Source organism: Anomaloglossus baeobatrachus, chromosome 6 (genome assembly GCF_048569485.1).
Source record: "Anomaloglossus baeobatrachus isolate aAnoBae1 chromosome 6, aAnoBae1.hap1, whole genome shotgun sequence".
Classification (NCBI taxonomy): Eukaryota; Metazoa; Chordata; class Amphibia; order Anura; family Aromobatidae; genus Anomaloglossus; species Anomaloglossus baeobatrachus.
The window spans coordinates 565,330,046-565,349,080 of NC_134358.1; the positions used below are offsets into that span (position 1 = coordinate 565,330,046).

At 48.2% G+C, this 19,035-nt stretch overlaps 1 protein-coding gene across 1 annotated transcript in view; it reads right to left on the reverse strand.

Moving 5' to 3' along the window:
- Positions 1-4,813: 4,813 nt before the first annotated feature.
- KCNH2 (potassium voltage-gated channel subfamily H member 2) overlaps positions 4,814-19,035 on the reverse strand; it is a 377,203-nt gene continuing 362,981 nt past the window's right edge. Inside the window, exons 13-15 of the mRNA XM_075315765.1 lie at positions 18,804-18,990; positions 11,719-11,875; positions 4,814-11,220 (exon numbers count right to left, since the gene is read on the reverse strand). Coding sequence (XP_075171880.1) covers positions 11,041-11,220; positions 11,719-11,875; positions 18,804-18,990 — 524 coding nt within the window. The 3' untranslated portion in view covers positions 4,814-11,040. The remainder of the gene's footprint in view (positions 11,221-11,718; positions 11,876-18,803; positions 18,991-19,035) is intronic.

The following is a 19,035-nucleotide window of genomic DNA, read 5'->3' on the forward strand; positions in this document are numbered from 1 at the left end:
CTGAGACTGATGACCCATGTCAGAAGTTCTGTACCTGCCTGTACCCGTCCTGCCTGTTCCTGTCCAAACTGTGTATCCTGTCTCTGTCCAGTTTGTCCTGCCAGTGCCTGTCCTGTTTCTGCCCTGTTGGTCCCTGCTCCGCATGGCTGCCACAGTCCCTGTCACTGCCCTAGGAGTGGCACTTAGTGTCGCAGCGGGCGCTTAGTTAAGTCCCAACCACGAAAAAGGTAAGTCGGGGTCTCTCCCCCTGTGGTCCAGTCCCGCTCACCGCCTTCACCAGTGCACTGTTCAGGGTAAGCACAACGTTCACTTACATACATACAATACAAACATACTACCTAGTGCCAAAAATAAATAGTAATGTTAACGGGGCTGCAAAAAAAAATATTTTTTTTTTTAAAAAATCAGAATACGAATTTTGGCCACTTGGTTCTCTGTTCAGATGAAGCACAAAGCTCATTTATACAAATTTACCACCAGGTGGCAGAAATGTGCAGTACATTAGCTAGAAAAAAGCCACAATATTGTGTAATATCCATAAAAAGTACAACATGTATTTCTTTCACGACTGGAGTAATTGCCGTTGTTCTCCTGAGTCCGGCGAGGTTTTTCTTTTGTTCCTGCTTCTCTCCGTTCCTGAGATATGGCCCCCTCTTTCCGGTATATAAATATAGTGGTTTTAGCCAACTGGGTGTGGTCCTCAAGAAAACACCCACAGAGAAGGCTTGAAGACCACGCCCACTTGTATAAAAAGCCTAAATGTAGAAACAGGGAAGAAGAGGCCATATCTCAGGAATGGAGAGGGGAAGGGACCAAAGAAAAACATCGCCGGACTCAGGAGAACAGCGGCATTTTCACCAGTTTAAAAGATGTACAGTAGATTTTTTTGGCAAGTGACAGGTCCTCCTTAAAGGGGTCATTCACATGTTTTTTTAGGACACATAGGTTGATACAGAGGAGCACTCATTCGGGATTATATTTTAATAGCCAAGACATTAAAAAGCTGTTTAAATTATATTAGGGCCCCTAAGAACAGTAAGTGGGACCCTCATCTCCCTAGAGGCATCTGACTGTTCACACTGAAGAATTTGACACTCGTCACTATGCTTTATTCTGATTTGCACAGGCAGGCTTGGGTGTTGACCACATGTGTGCTCATTAGTGATTGGGCTTGCAGAAGTTAATCTCTGTTACCTCTTGGATCACAGGTTCAGAGACCTATCATAATTGTTCCCTGCCTTTTTAGGATGGTGGAGCCTGTCTTCCCATGCCGACTATAGCTTTTGCTAAACCAGTCCGTGTGCTCTTGAGTTCCAGTTGCTGGTGATTTATTGTGTGCTGTGGAAATCCTCTAGTGTGTTTATTTACTCCCTGCTCTTTATTTCCTCCTTAACACATATTGTCTTATATTTCCATGTGTGCTATTTTTTGGTTTCCCCATTTTTCTATATCTGTGGGTGCAATCACTGCTGTCCCAGTCCTCCTCTGGGATGGGGGTATTATATCAGGGCTGGTCAGAAGCAGGGCAATGAAGGCGGCCCAGACATCTTCACCATTAGAGGTATCTCTGGAATTAGGGACAGATATGGCCCCCTAGCTTAACGGCCAGTCTAGGTCCCCAGTTATATCCTTACACCCTGTGACAGCAGGTTCCTCACTGGCTGATATTTCTTCTGATTTTTGCCCAATGGACCTGACCCTGAGGGTCTTTACGAGCCCTTTGCACCCAGTGTCAATGATCCGAAGCAGCGTCCATTTACCGGTCAGTTCCTATTTCGTACAGCTATTTTGGAATGTGGCCTATATGGACTCAGCAGGGGATACCCTGGACCCTCACTGTATTTGTGTAGCCCCCTCATCCCATACATATAACACGTCTGCACATTCGGCGCTCACAGGGCATCCATGTGATAATATAACGACCACCAGTCCGGATTCTCGTATCCTAATATTTGGTTTATTGTAATTTTCATTCATTTAAATAAGGTTATTTTATTTTTTTTCTTTACATATTATTCCTAGAAAACCTCTACATTCTGCATTCAGACACATGCTGAGGAAGTAGTGTGCATAGTATTGAATGTCATACGCCCAAACACCGAAAAAAAAAAGACCCCGCCCGCCCCCTGACGGATGGACAGGCGCTATATACACGTCATACCTCCTCGGTTGGACCCAGGGTAACACAGTAAGGGATGAGCGCGGGGTCACGATGGCTTTATACAGAGGACACACCGGGAGAGGTTCTCACACAAGGAGACGCTTTATCTTTGGATCTGATCGGTGACGTCATCGCTACATGTGGGAGGAGCCATAGCTGTGATGTCATTTATGTGAAATTCGAGGGTCACCTGACTGCGCTATTTTCCTGCCACAAAAGAAGCAAAATAGTCAGTTTTATTTACCCCATATATTAATAGAGACCAGCAGGGTTGTCATAGGCCCAAAATGCTTTTTACTCCGGACCTTAAAGTGAACCTCCAAGTTCCTTCGAGAGGCGCTCACATAGCTGGGTCCATCAAAAGCAGCAGTAATAATACACTCCCCATTACACCGAGAAGGAAAAGTGGTGTAATCATGGAAATCACAGACTGGGGACGAGTTATTGATTTGCAAATTATAAGAAAATAGAAACAATATTTTCTAAAAGTCTGGATTATTTCAGTCTGAGCCACATGCATAAATCCCGGCACTTCCAGCCTCGGCTGCTATCACAGAGGTTATTAATGATTGTATGGGGAAGGTTCTGCCGCGGAATGCACTTGGGCAAATCATCAAGATCCTCTGCTGGCAGCTCCTGTGTAATCACTGACTAATGATGTCCCCGATGTGCTCGATGGAGACAAGTCAGGAGATGCTGCAGCTATGGGAGACAAATCTGGTGATACTGCAGCCATGGGAGACTAATCCAGAGACGCTGCAGCCATGGGAGACTAATCCAGAGACGCTGCAGGCATGGGAGACAATTACGGAGACAATGCAGGCATGGGAGACAATTACGGAGACAATGCAGGCATGGGAGACAATTACGGAGACAATGCAGGCATGGGAGACAAGTCTGGAGACATTGCAGCCATGGGAGACAAGTCAGGAGACATTGCAGCCATGGGAGAAAAATCCGAAGATGCTGCAGTCACGGAAGAAAAGTCTAGAGATACTGCAGTCATGGAAGACAAATCCAGAGACAATGCAGCCATGAGAGACAATTACAGAGACGATGCAGCCATGGGAGACAATTACAGAGATGATGCAGCCATGGGAGACAAATCTGGAGACACTGCAGCCACGGGAGATAAATCTGGAGATGATGCAGCCATGGGAGACAAATCTGGAGACAATGCAGCCATGGGAGACAAATCTGGAGATACTGCAGCCACGGGAGCCAAGTCTGGAAACACTGCAGCCATGGGAGACAAATCCAGAGACGAAGCAGTCAAGGGAGACAAGTATGGAGATACTGCAGCTATAGGAGCACATTCAGGCGGCTCACAGTAGTACAAGGATGGAAAATGGGCTACTTTGGAGAAATGGCCGCACCACTGGTTACATCAATGTAACACTGAGCTGTTAGTGTACCTGGAATGAAGATTAGGGAAGTGCAGCTACTGTACATTATTCCTTCCACACCCTGGTAGTAGGACAAATGTGACAATCCCTCGTAAAGGCCTCATTATGGTACTGCCCAAGTGATCTCATCAGATTCGAAGAACGGTGCTTAGTGATCCATTCTGTATTGCAATTGAAATTAGGTGCATTATACTGATTCTAAGGTGTCCTACACAAACCATTACCGTAGAAGGTGTCCGCACAACATTGGGCTACAGCTGTCCATTGGCCTCATGCAACTGATCTCAAAGGCTATCATGTTGTAAAGCAAGATGGCACTGGAGGCTGGAAGGAGGCTATTTATTCACATGAAAACCATGGGCTGCATTTTCCTTTTACTGCTGTGAGCAGCCTAGTAGTCTAAACCTCCTCTCGTGCCTGCAGTGTCTCTGGACTTGTCTCCCGTGGCTGCAGTATCTCCAGACTTATCTCCCATGGCTGCAGTATCTCCAGACTTGTCTCCCGATGGCTGCAGTATCTCAGGACTTGTCTCCCTTGGCTTCAGCATCTCGGGACTTGTCTCCCGATGGCTGCAGCATCTCCAGACTTATCTCCCATGGCTGCAGTATCTCCGGACTATTCTTACTTGGCTGCAGTATCTCCATACTTATCTCCCATGGCTGCAGTGTCTCTGGACTTGTCTCCCGTGGCTGCAGTATCTCCAGACTTTTCTCCCTTGGCTGCAGTATCTCCAGACTTTTCTCCCGATGGCTGCAGTATCTCAGGACTTGTCTCCCTTGGCTTCAGCATCTCGGGACTTGTCTCTCGATGGCTGCAGCATCTCCAGACTTATCTCCCATGGCTGCAGTATCTCCGGACTATTCTTACTTGGCTGCAGTATCTCCAGACTTGTCTCCCATGGCTGCAGCATCTCTAGAATTGTCTCCTGTGGCTGCAGCATCTCCAGACTTGTCTTCCTTGGCTGCAACATCTCCAGACTTGTCTCCCTTGGCTGCAGTATGTCCAGCCTTGTCTCCCATGGCTGTAGCATCTCCAAACTTGTCTCCCACTGAGCACATTGATTATATCATTGTTCAGCAATTATACAGGAGCTGCCAGAGGATCTTGATGATTTGCCCAAGTGCATTCAGCGGCAGAACCTTCCCCAGACGACCACTAATACCCTTAGTGATTGCAACCGAGGCTTGACATGCCGGGATTTCAGCACGTGGCTCATACTCCATACAGATGATTAGAACATTTTCTGTTTTGTTTTGTTTTTTTACCCATTTTTAAACCAGTAACGTCTCTATCCTGTAATTTCCATAAATCCATGACTTTTCCTTCTTGTGCTATAATTGCAATGTTGAAGAATGCAAGATTATAGATTATGATAGCAGAAATGGAAGGACCTTGATATATATATATATTTTTGAGCATTTGCATGGCCTGGTACCCTGATCCAACGTGTCAGGTGACCTCTCCTCAAATTTATGGCTATTTATCCAATTGTTGTGGTTATGGATGGTTCATTATCAGTAATGGGCTGGGGTGACAATACTGACTGTCTTACCTGCGTTGTGACTGTTATGTCAGGGGGGAAATCCAGCTACGGCACGTACCGTATAAATTATGGGCTGTCAATGTAGACAACGTCCCATATTAGGGACCTCGTCCAGCAATGTCACCCACATACCCCCAACCCGGGGGTCATGGGTGACTAAAAGAGAACCCAACTGATACCTATTACTAGAACTACGTCATGATAGATATCATCCTATCAATCCAATTTATTAACAAAAAAAGAGGTAGTGACGGGCAGAACTTCAGTCGGGGCAGCAGAGTGGCTGCCGGCATGGCGCTCGGGCAAACGTTTCAGCTCTTCTGAGTTCATTCTTGAGTTATATTTTGGAGTTACATCGTGTCTTATACTCTAGACACATCCAAAGCTGCATATAGAAATCTGCTGTCCCTTTTCTTAGCTTTGTCCTCACATCCACAAGTGACCCCTGGCTGGTTTTGTCTCTGCCGCATACTGAGGATATAGGTTTGACCAACCACCTTCCCCACTAGGGTTGTACACATCGGGATCCAAAATTCTGCAAGTTCACAAAGTGCAGCAACGTCGCCTGCCTGCAATAGCTTGGTGTAGACTATACTGTGTGTAGTGTGGACATGGACCCAGCAGAGGGCAGCACCGAGATGCGAGATAGCAGCCTGACAGCTAACAGGGAAACAGCAGAATTGCAAATGCAGCTCCGGCTGTGAATAGAGGACAACACACAATCCAAATATTATGAGGTGACTAAAACCATATAGTGATGTCCAGGAAGAGTCACCGAGGTAAGAAAAACAAGTGTCAGAAATTGGTGATATTCAGACCATGAACTAAATGTCTCAAGAGAGCAAAAAGTTTTGCAAAAAAACCCCAAAAATAACTAATATCATATCCGACATACAGCAGGCAGGACGTCTTCTGATGCTTCTAAAAATCAACCTAACAAGGCAAAGGGGGAGGGGGAGGGGACGCTACACGGCGACGGCGCCGCTGAGAGGATGCACAATCATGAGCTTTGTGTTTTCAGGCACAATTACCCCAAGTGTTCGGAAACTTGGTGCAACTAAAATCAGCAGCCTCAGTATCGTATGTACAGTAAGAAATATATAATACCGCGGTTCTTCGAGAGTTCCGCAAACATCGCCTCCTGGACCGCGCCGCGGATTCCTGGAAATATGCAGTGATGGACAGGGCCTTGCTCACATAGCACCCTCACCCCCCATACAGGGAATCCGCCCCTAAAACCAAATACCTGATGCCAGAATGCATCAATGGTGTCCATTACATGGAAATGGCGGTTCTGATTTTACCGGGAGGGTGGTGTGAACGAGGCCAACTCGTGAGACGCAGTAGAGTGAACTGTAGTTTAAATCTCACTACAACACTAACATGAATGTAAAGCTGGGAACGGCCATGGGCAACAAAACTGCAGAGAACAAGAACATAAAGCTGGGAACGGCCATGGGCAACAAAACTGCAGAGAACAAGAACATAAAGCTGGGAACGGCCATGGGCAACAAAACTGCAGAGAACAAGAACATAAAGCTGGGAACGGCCATGGGCAACAAAACTGCAGAGAACAAGAACATAAAGCTGGGAATGGCCATGGGCAACAAAACTGCAGAGAACAAGAACATAAAGCTGGGAATGGCCATGGGCAACAAAACTGCAGAGAACAAGAACATAAAGCTGGGAATGGCCATGGGCAACAAAACTGCAGAGAACAAGAACATAAAGCTGGGAACGGCCATGGGCAACAAAACTAAAGAAAATATGATCGTAAAGCTGGGAACGGCCATGGGCAACAAAACTGCAGAGAACAAGAACATAAAGCTGGGAATGGCCATGGGCAACAAAACTGCAGAGAACATGAACGTAAAGCTGGGAACGGCCATGGGCAACCAAAACTACAGAGAACAAGAACATAAAGCTGGGAATGGCCATGGGCAACAAAACTGCAGAGAACAAGAGCATAAAGCTGGGAACGGCCATGGGCAACAAAACTAAAGAGAATATGATCGTAAAGCTGGGAATGGCCATGGGCAACAAAACTACAGCGAACAAGAACATAAAGCTGGGAACGGCCATGGGCAACAAAACTAAAGAAAATATCATCGTAAAGCTGGGAACGGCCATGGGCAACAAAACTACAGCGAATAAGAACAAAAAGCTGGGAATGGCCATGGGCATCAAAACTGCAGAGAACATGAATGTAAAGCTGGGAACGACCATGGGCAACAAAACTGCAGAGAACAAGAACAAAAAGCTGGGAATGGCCATTGGCAACAAAACTGCAGAGAACAAGAGCATAAAGCTGGGAACGGCCATGGGCAACAAAACTGCAGAGAACATGAACGTAAAGCTGGGAACAGCCATGGGCAATAAAACGGCAGAGAACATGAACGTAAAGCTGGGAACAGCCAAGGGCAATAAAACGGCAGAGAACATGAACGTAAAGCTGAGAACTGCCATGGGCAATAAAACGGCAGAGAACATGAACGTAAAGCTGAGAACTGCCAAGGGCAATAAAACGGCAGAGAACATGAACGTAAATCTGCGAATGGCCATGGGCAACAAAACTACAGAGAACAACATAAAGCTGGGAACAGCCGAGGGCAACAAAACTGCAGAGAATGTGAATGTAAAGTTAGGAACGGCCATGGGCAACAAAACTGCAGAAAACAAGAACATAAAGCTGGGAATGGCCATGGGCAACAAAACTGCAGAGAACATGAACGTAAAGCTGGGAACGGCCATGGGCAACCAAAACTACAGAGAACAAGAACATAAAGCTGGGAATGGCCATGGGCAAAAAAACTGCAGAGAACAAGAGCATAAAGCTGGGAACGGCCATGGGCAACAAAACTAAAGAGAATATGATCGTAAAGCTGGGAACGGCCATGGGCAACAAAACTACAGCGAACAAGAACATAAAGCTGGGAACGGCCATGGGCAACAAAACTAAAGAAAATATGATCGTAAAGCTGGGAACGGCCATGGGCAACAAAACTGCAGAGAACAAGAACATAAAGCTGGGAATGGCCATGGGCAACAAAACTGCAGAGAACATGAACGTAAAGCTGGGAATGGCCATGGGCAACCAAAACTACAGAGAACAAGAACATAAAGCTGGGAATGGCCATGGGCAACAAAACTGCAGAGAACAAGAGCATAAAGCTGGGAACGGCCATGGGCAACAAAACTAAAGAGAATATGATCGTAAAGCTGGGAACGGCCATGGGCAACAAAACTACAGCGAACAAGAACATAAAGCTGGGAACGGCCATGGGCAACAAAACTAAAGAAAATATGATCGTAAAGCTGGGAACGGCCATGGGCAACAAAACTACAGCGAATAAGAACATAAAGCTGGGAATGGCCATGGGCATCAAAACTGCAGAGAACATGAATGTAAAGCTGGGAACGACCATGGGCAACAAAACTGCAGAGAACAAGAACAAAAAGCTGGGAATGGCCATTGGCAACAAAACTGCAGAGAACAAGAGCATAAAGCTGGGAACGGCCATGGGCAACAAAACTGCAGAGAACATGAACGTAAAGCTGGGAACAGCCATGGGCAATAAAACGGCAGAGAACATGAACGTAAAGCTGGGAACAGCCAAGGGCAATAAAACGGCAGAGAACATGAACGTAAATCTGCGAATGGCCATGGGCAACAAAACTACAGAGAACAACATAAAGCTGGGAACAGCCGAGGGCAACAAAACTGCAGAGAATGTGAATGTAAAGTTAGGAACGGCCATGGGCAAAAAAACTGCAGAGAACAAGAACATAAAGCTGGGAACGGCTGAGGGTAACAACTACAGAGAACATGAACATAAAGCTGGGTACGGCCGAGGGCAACAAAACTGCAGAGAACATGAACATAATGCTGCGAACGGCCATGGGCAACAAAACTACAGAGAACGTGTACAGAAAACTGCGAATGGCAATGGGCAACAAAACTACAGAGAACAAGAACATAAAGCTGGGAACGGCCATGGGCAACAAAACTACAGAGAACAAGAACATAAAGCTGGGAACGGCCATGGGCAACAAAACTACAGAGAACAAGAACATAAAGCTGGGAACGGCCATGGGCAAAAAAACTAAAGAGAACATGAACGTAAAGCTGGGAACGACCATGGGCAACAAAACTACAGAGAACAAGAACATAAAGCTGGGAATGGCCATGGGCAACAAAACTACAGAGAACATGAACGTACAGCTGGGAATGGCCATGGGCAACAAAACTGCAGAGAACGTGAATGTAAAGTTAAGAGCGGCCATGGGCAACAAAACTACAGAGAACAAGAACATAAAGCTGGGAACGGCCATGGGCAACAAAACTGCAGAGACCGTGAATGTAAAGTTGGGAACGGCCATGGGCAACAAAACTACAGAGAACAAGAAAATACAGCAAAACTACAGGGAATGTGAACGTAATAAAACTACAGAGAACTGGAACTTAAGCTGGAAACAGCCATGGGTAACAAAGCTACAGAGAATGTGAACGTAAAACTGGGAGCAGGCGAAGGCAACATGGCTGCAAACCGAGAGTGAACGACGCATGAGATTTCCTGGTGTAAATTGTGGACGCTGCGGCCGGATGACGCATTGGCCTCAGATTTCATTGCGATGCTCATGTTTTGAGGTTCTTCAACTCATCACAACAAAGTAGTGGTATCCAAGCATTATGTTCCTATGCTGTAGGATGTGAAAAGACGAGAGAGGCTTCATAGTAAGACTAAGATAATGACACCCCCATTCTACACCGCAAGTCACTGCTAGATGTTTCTATGTATATGGCGTAGAGCTAGATGGTAGAATTATGCTTCAGGTGGCCTCCAGGACACAGATGCTGCTTTGCCGCTTCTAACCTTGCCAATGCATTATAGGGTCTTATCTAAACAGTTCTTGTCCTGTCGAATAGCTTGCTGACTGTTTCCAGTAGCAAGCAGCAGAAACGGGGGAGAAACGGCAGAGGAGCATCTGTAAGCTCATAAAGGTCATAATCCCTCTGCGCTCAGGAAATGGGCAGTGAGACCTGGGTCCCCCCTGAGAAGCTCCTAGAGAAGATTGTGCTTATTCTAGAACTTGATGGATTTGGATAAGAGACAATGAAAGCGAAGAAGAAACACGAGCGACAAGAACAGTCACTGACTATGCTACCGGTCCGTGTTCCTGGCCTGTGACGCTACGCTCTGCAGATTTGCAAGGTCATGGAAACAGCCAGGGGGTGACAAAACAGAAAACATGACGATGACGTGACCCAACTCCAGGAGACGCGTATGGACCACACAGGTGGATGGGACGTTATATCTGTGAACAGGAAGACACATCTCATCTGCAAGGAACCCCACTTCCTCGAGGGACCCCCTACCAAAGGCAGGTCTGGAAAAGGACCACCCTCCCATCCAATCCGACCATAAAACAATCAGAGCTGAGACGTTCCGCCATTTGAGAGCGTTCGTTGGATCTGACTGAGAACATCCAGGTTCTGGATCACAGGAGTAAAGTTTTTGCCCCCCGGCGTTGAGTCCAGTCCTCTCGATGATATATTCTCTCTGTGCTAGTGTCACCTCAGATAAGAGAGTGATGGGAGGAAATTAGATCTATGGGTGGTCTGAGGCCACCGCGGTGCGGCGCATCTACATACGGCTGCCCGCGGCTGGCGCTCAAGACGCTGATATCACAGAAACGTCAGTACCCTATGACGATGCAGGATTTCCTTGGTTGTTTCTGGCCGCGCCCAGGACGGCAGGATTCTGCTCCGTGGTTTCCATCGCCCGTTGCGTCCGTCCATGGAACGCAGTGACGGGTGTCTATATTTTCCTGGCGTGACTTCATATGGCCATTGTATAATTATTGTTTTACGGTGCCAGGGTTTGGCTTGTGCCCATAGTCTGACAGTAGTTTTCTCTCAGTACCTGCCCCTAACTGCCCGGGTCAGAGCAATGTCTCTGTGGGGTTCTCAAGTCCAGGGGGTCCTCCAGGTTCCCGGGGAGGGACAGGCGCCGAGGGCAGCACGAGGGGTCTGTGTGGAGAGTCTGGGGGGCCAGAGGAGCTTCACATAGCTTATAAGTCATTCCCTCCATGTCCTGGTATTCAAAAACCTGCAGGTAAGAGAGGACATCATCATCAGCAGGGTGCAATAATCTGCAGGATATATACTATGCATCTGACAGGAGGCGGAGAGGACATCAGCAGGGTGCAATAATCTGCAGGATATATACTATGTATCTGACAGGGGGCGGAGAGGACATCAGCAGGGTGCAATAATCTGCAGAATATACCCTATGTATCTGACAGGAGGCGGAGAGGACATCAGCAGGGTGCAATAATCTGCAGGATATATACTATGTATCTGACAGGGGGCGGAGAGGACATCATCAGCAGCAGCATGCAATAATCTGCAGGATATACCCTATGTATCTGACAGGAGGCAGAGAGGACATCATCAGCAGGGTGCAATAATCTGCAGGATATATACTTATCTATAAGGTATGACTATGCATCTGTCAGCAGAGCAATGCTCTGCAGATCACTAAAGAGGTGGGTGGTGTAATGCTCTGCAGGTCTCTGCTGCTGGGGTCCCGGGTGCCCGGATTCACCTGAGAAGAGGACGCCATGTTCTGCTCTCCACACGGGTGGCAGCCGGACATTTGAGGGGGGGAGGACACGGTGCTGTACGCCGGGGGGACGATCACCATCTGCTTCTGTAGTAGCTGCATGATGGTGTTTATGTCGTTCACCATGCGGTTCTCCAACCTGCGGAGGAGAAAACGAGAACAGAAGAGGGTGATGAGCGGAGAGAAAAAGGGGTGGTGGAGGGGTGATTACCACAGGAGGGGACAAAAGGTGCTGCTGATGGGGAGCAGAATGGTACATATCGGGAGGAGTTATTAGAAAGGTCTGTAATGGTCAGGGTGGAGTAATATCACAGGGGTGTATAGTACAGGGTGGTAATGGTCAGGGTGGAGTAATATCACAGGGGTGTGTAGTATAGGGGGGTAATGGTCAGGGTGGAGTAATATCACAGGGGTGTGTAGTACAGGGTGTAATGGTCAGGGTGGAGTAATATCACAGGGGTGTATAGTACAGGGGAGTAATGGTCAAAGTGGAGTAATATCACAGGGGTGTATAGTACAGGGCTGTAATGGTCAGGGTGGAGTAATATCACAGGGGTGTGTAGTACAGGGTGGTAATGGTCAGGGTGGAGTAATATCACAGGGGTGTATAGTACAGGGGGTAATGGTCAGGGGGGAGTAATATCACAGGAGTGTATAGTACAGAGGGTAATGGTCAGGGGGGAGTAATATCACAGGGGTATGTAGTATAGGGTGGTAATGGTCAGGGTGAAATAATATCACAGGGGTGTGTAGTACAGGGTGGTAATGGTCAGGGTGGAGTAATATCACAGGGAAGTGTAGTACAGGGGGTAATGGTCAGGGGGGAGTAATATCACAGGGGTGTGTAGTACAGAGGGTAATGGTCAGGGGGGAGTAATATCACAGGGGTGTGTAGTATAGGGTGGAGTAATATCACAGGGGTGTGTAGTACAGGGTGGTAATGGTCAGGGTGGAGTAATATCACAGGGGTGTGTAGTACAGGGGGTAATGGTCAGGGGGGAGTAATATCACAGGGGTGTGTAGTATAGGGTGGTAATGGTCAGGGTGGAGTAATATCACAGGGGTGTATAGTACAGGGTGGTTAGGGTCAGGATGGAGTAATATCACAGGGGTGTGTAGTACAGGGGTGTAATGGTCAGGGTGGAGTAATATCACAGGGGTGTGTAGTACAGGGTGGTAATGGTCAGGGTGGAGTAATATCACAGGGGTGTGTAGTACAGGGGGTAATGGTCAGGGGGGAGTAATATCAAAGGGGTGTGTAGTATAGGGTGGTAATGGTCAGGGTGGAGTAATATCACAGGGGTGTGTAGTACAGGGTGGTAATGGTCAGGGTGGAGTAATATCACAGGGGTGTATAGTACAGGGTGGTTAGGGTCAGGGTGGAGTAATATCACAGGGCTGTATAGTACAGGGGGGTAATGGTCAGGGTGGAGTAATATTACAGGGGTGTGTAGTACAGGGCTGTAATGGTCAGGGTGGAGTAATATCACAGGGGTGTGTAGTACAGGGGGGTAATGGTCAGGGTGGAGTAATATCACAGGGGTGTATAGTACAGGGCTGTAATGGTCAGGGTGGAGTAATATCACAGGGGTGTATATTACAGGGGGTTAATGGTCAGTGTGGAGTAATATCACAGGGGTGTGTAGTACAGAGGGTAATGGTAAGGGGGGAGTAATATCACAGGGGTGCGTAATAGAGGGAGGTAATGGTCAGGGTGGAGTAATATCACAGGGGTGTGTAGTACAGGGGGGTAATGGTCAGGGTGGAGTAATATCCCAGGGGTGTGTAGTACAGGGGGGTAATGGTCAGGGTGGAGTAATATCACAGGGGTGTATAGTACAGGGCTGTAATGGTCAGGGTGGAGTAATATCACAGGGCTGTATAGTACAGGGTGGTAATGGTCAGGGGGGAGTAATATCACAGGGGTGTATAGTACAGGGTGGTAATGGTCAGGGTGGAGTAATATCACAGGGGTGTGTAGTACAGGGCTGTAATGGTCAGGGCGGAGAATTATCACAGGGGTGTATAGTACAGGGGAGTAATGGTGAGGGTGACATAATTTCACAGGGGTGTATAGTACAGGGTGGTAATGGTCAGGGTGGAGTAATATCACAGGGGTGCGTAGTACAGGGGGGTAATGGTCAGGGTGGAGTAATATCACAGGGGTGCGTAGTACAGGGGGTAGTGGTCAGGGGGGAGTAATATTATAAGGGTGTATAGTACAGGGAGGTAATGGTCAAGGTGGAGTAATATCACAGGGGTGTGTAATACAGGGTGGTAATGGTCAGGGTGGAGTAATATCACAGGGGTGTGTAGTACAGGGGGTAGTGGTCAGGGGGGAGTAATATCACAGGGGTGCGTATTACAGGGTGGTAATGGTCGGGAGGGAGTAATATTACAGGGGTGTGTAGTACAGGGGGTAATGGTCAGGGGGGAGTAATATCACAGGGGTGTGTAGTACAGAGGGTAATGGTCAGGGGGGAGTAATATCACAGGGGTGTGTAGTATAGGGTGGTAATGGTCAGGGTGGAGTAATATCACAGGGGTGTGTAGTACAAGGGATAATGGTAAGGGGGGAGTAATATCACAGGGGTGCGTAATACAGGGGGGTAATGGTCAGGGTGGAGTAATATCCCAGGGGTGTGTAGTACAGGGCTGTAATGATCAGGGTGGAGTAATATCACAGGGGTGTATAGTACAGGGCTGTAATGGTCAGGGTGGAGTAATATCACAGGGGTGTGTAGTACAGGGCTGTAATGGTCAGGGTGGAGTAATATCACAGGGGTGTATAGTACAGGGGGGTAATGGTCAGGGTGGGGTAATATCACAGGGGTGTATAGTACAGGGGGGTAATGGTCAGGGTGGAGTAATATCACAGGGGTGTGTAGTACAGGGTAGTAATGGTCAGGGGGGAGTAATATCACAGGGCTGTATAGTACAGGGGGGTAATGGTCAGGGGGGAGTAATATCACAGGGCTGTATAGTACAGGGGGGTAATGGTCAAGGGGGAGTAATATCACAGGGGTGTGTAGTACAGGGCTGTAATGGTCAGGGGGGAGTAATATTACAGGGGTGTGTAGTACAGGTGGTAATGGTCAGGGGGGAGTAATATCACAGGGGTGTATAGTACAGGGGTGTAATGGTCAGGGTGGAGTAATATCACAGGGGTGTGTAGTACAGGGCTGTAATGGTCAGGGTGGAGTAATATCACAGGGCTGTATAGTACAGGGTGGTAATGGTCAGGGGGGAGTAATATCACAGGGGTGTGTAGTACAGGGGTGTAATGGTCAGGGTGGAGTAATATCACAGGGGTGTATAGTACAGGGTGGTAATGGTCAGGGTGGAGTAATATCACAGGGGTGTGTAGTACAGGGGTGTAATGGTCAGGGGGGAGTAATATCACAGGGGTGTGTAGTACAGGGGTGTAATGGTCAGGGTGGAGTAATATCACTGGGGTGTATAGTACAGTGTGGTAATGGTCAGGGTAGAGTAATATCACAGGGGTGTGTAGTACAGGGGGGTAATGGTCAGGGTGGAGTAATATCACAGGGGTGTGTAGTAAAGGGGTGTAATGGTCAGGGGGGAGTAATATCACAGGGGTGTGTAGTACAGGGGGGTAATGGTCAGGGTGGAGTAATATCACAGGGGTGTATAGTACAGGGGGGTAATGGTCAGGGGGGAGTAATATCACAGGGGTGTATAGTACAGGGGGGAGTAATATCACAGGGGTGTATAGTACAGGGTGGTAATGGTCAGGGTAGAGTAATATCACAGGGGTGTGTAGTACAGGGGGGTAATGGTCAGGGTGGAGTAATATCACAGGGGTGTGTAGTAAAGGGGTGTAATGGTCAGGGGGGAGTAATATCACAGGGGTGTGTAGTACAGGGGGGTAATGGTCAGGGTGGAGTAATATCACAGGGGTGTATAGTACAGGGGGGTAATGGTCAGGGTGGAGTAATATTACAGGGGTGTGTAGTACAGGGGGGAGTAATATCACAGGGGTGTATAGTACAGAGAGGTAATGGTCAGGGGGGAGTAATATCACAGGGGTGTATAGTACAGGGGGGTAATGGTCAGGGTGGAGTAATATCACAAGGGTGTGTAGTACAGGTGGTAATGGTCAGGGTGGAGTAATATCACAGGGGTGTGTAGTACAGGGGGTAATGGTCAGGGGGGAGTAATATTACAGGGGTGTGTAGTACAGGGGGGAGTAATATCACAGGGGTGTGTAGTACAGAGATGTAATGGTCAGGGGGGAGTAATATCACAGGGGTGTATAGTACAGGGGGGTAATGGTCAGGGGGGAGTAATATCACAGGGGTGTATAGTACAGGGGGGTAATGGTCAGGGTGGAGTAATATTACAGGGGTGTGTAGTAAAGGGGTGTAACGGTCAGGGGGGAGTAATATCACAGGGGTGTGTAGTACAGGGGGGTAATGGTCAGGGTGGAGCAATATCACAGGGGTGTATAGTACAGGGGGGTAATGGTCAGGGTGGAGTAATATCACAGGGGTGTATAGTACAGGGGGGAGTAATATCACAGGGGTGTATAGTACAGAGAGGTAATGGTCAGGGGGGAGTAATATCACAGGGGTGTATAGTACAGGGGGGTAATGGTCAGGGTGGAGTAATATCACAAGGGTGTGTAGTACAGGTGGTAATGGTCAGGGTGGAGTAATATCACAGGGGTGTGTAGTACAGGGGGTAATGGTCAGGGGGGAGTAATATTACAGGGGTGTGTAGTACAGGGGGGAGTAATATCACAGGGGTGTGTAGTACAGAGAGGTAATGGTCAGGGGGGAGTAATATCACAGGGGTGTATAGTACAGGGGGGGTAATGGTCAGGGGGGAGTAATATCACAGGGGTGTATAGTACAGGGGGGGTAATGGTCAGGGGGGAGTAATATTACAGGGGTGTGTAGTACAGGGGGGTAATGGTCAGGGGGGAGTAATATCACAGGGGTGTGTAGTAAAGGGGTGTAATGATCAGGGTGGAGTAATCTCACAGGGGTGTATAGTACAGGGCTGTAATGGTCAGGGTGGAGTAATATCACAGGGGTGTGTAGTACAGGGCTGTAATGATCAGGGTGGAGTAATATCACAGGGGTGTATAGTACAGGGCTGTAATGGTCAGGGTGGAGTAATATCACAGGGGTGTGTAGTACAGGGCTGTAATGATCAGGGTGGAGTAATATCACAGGGGTGTATAGTACAGGGCTGTAATGGTCAGGGTGGAGTAATATCACAGGGGTGTGTAGTACAGGGCTGTAATGGTCAGGGTGGAGTAATATCACAGGGGTGTATAGTACAGGGGGGTAATGGTCAGGGTGGAGTAATATCACAGGGGTGTATAGTACAGGGGGGGTAATGGTCAGGGGGGAGTAATATCACAGGGGTGTGTAGTAAAGGGGTGTAATGGTCAGGGGGGAGTAATATCACAGGGGTGTGTAGTACAGGGGGGTAATGGTCAGGGTGGAGTAATATCACAGGGGTGTATAGTACAGGGGGGTAATGGTCAGGGTGGAGTAATATTACAGGGGTGTGTAGTACAGGGGGGAGTAATATCACAGGGGTGTATAGTACAGAGAGGTAATGGTCAGGGGGGAGTAATATCACAGGGGTGTATAGTACAGGGGGGTAATGGTCAGGGTGGAGTAATATCACAAGGGTGTGTAGTACAGGTGGTAATGGTCAGGGTGGAGTAATATCACAGGGGTGTGTAGTACAGGGGGTAATGGTCAGGGGGGAGTAATATTACAGGGGTGTGTAGTACAGGGGGGAGTAATATCACAGGGGTGTGTAGTACAGAGATGTAATGGTCAGGGGGGAGTAATATCACAGGGGTGTATAGTACAGGGGGGTAATGGTCAGGGGGGAGTAATATCACAGGGGTGTATAGTACAGGGGGGTAATGGTCAGGGTGGAGTAATATTACAGGGGTGTGTAGTAAAGGGGTGTAACGGTCAGGGGGGAGTAATATCACAGGGGTGTGTAGTACAGGGGGGTAATGGTCAGGGTGGAGTAATATCACAGGGGTGTATAGTACAGGGGGGTAATGGTCAGGGTGGAGTAATATCACAGGGGTGTATAGTACAGGGGGGAGTAATATCACAGGGGTGTATAGTACAGAGAGGTAATGGTCAGGGGGGAGTAATATCACAGGGGTGTATAGTACAGGGGGCTAATGGTCAGGGTGGAGTAATATCACAAGGGTGTGTAGTACAGGTGGTAATGGTCAGGGTGGAGTAATATCACAGGGGTGTGTAGTACAGGGGGTAATGGTCAGGGGGGAGTAATATTACAGGGGTGTGTAGTACAGGGGGGAGTAATATCACAGGGGTGTGTAGTACAGAGAGGTAATGGTCAGGGGGGAGTAATATCACAGGGGTGTATAGTACAGGGGGGTAATGGTCAGGGGGGAGTAATATCACAGGGGTGTATAGTACAGGGGGGGTAATGGTCAGGGGGGAGTAATATTACAGGGGTGTGTAGTACAGGGGGGTAATGGTCAGGGGGGAGTAATATCACAGGGGTGTGTAGTAAAGGGGTGTAATGATCAGGGTGGAGTAATCTCACAGGGGTGTATAGTACAGGGCTGTAATGGTCAGGGTGGAGTAATATCACAGGGGTGTGTAGTACAGGGCTGTAATGATCAGGGTGGAGTAATATCACAGGGGTGTATAGTACAGGGCTGTAATGGTCAGGGTGGAGTAATATCACAGGGGTGTGTAGTACAGGGCTGTAATGGTCAGGGTGGAGTAATATCACAGGGGTGTATAGTACAGGGGGGTAATGGTCAGGGTGGAGTAATATCACAGGGGTGTATAGTACAGGGGGGGTAATGGTCAGGGGGGAGTAATATTACAGGGGTGTGTAGTACAGGGGGGTAATGGTCAGGGGGGAGTAATATCACAGGGGTGTATAGTACAGGGAGGTAATGGTCAGGGTGGAGTAATATCACAGGGGTGTGTAGTGAGTATGGTCAGGGGGGAGTAACATTATAGTTCAGCACTAGGGTGGAGCTTTATTTTTGTGATGGGGGGGTCTGAGTGATTTGCACCCGTCACCTGTTGAGCTGCTTTTGCAGTTGATCCAGCCTGTTCCCTAATTCACATTTTTGCCGCCGGCTGAGGGAAGGCACAGGAGCGCTGAGGGTGGAGTGGGCGGGTATGGTGCACCGCGGCAGCTCCTGGTACTGGCGGCCATGTCGGTCCCCCCAAAAGCTAAAGATGTTTGATACGCCGGAGAAGGCTCCTGCGGAGAAGGGCAGAGTCAGCTGTGGATACGTGTGATGGACGG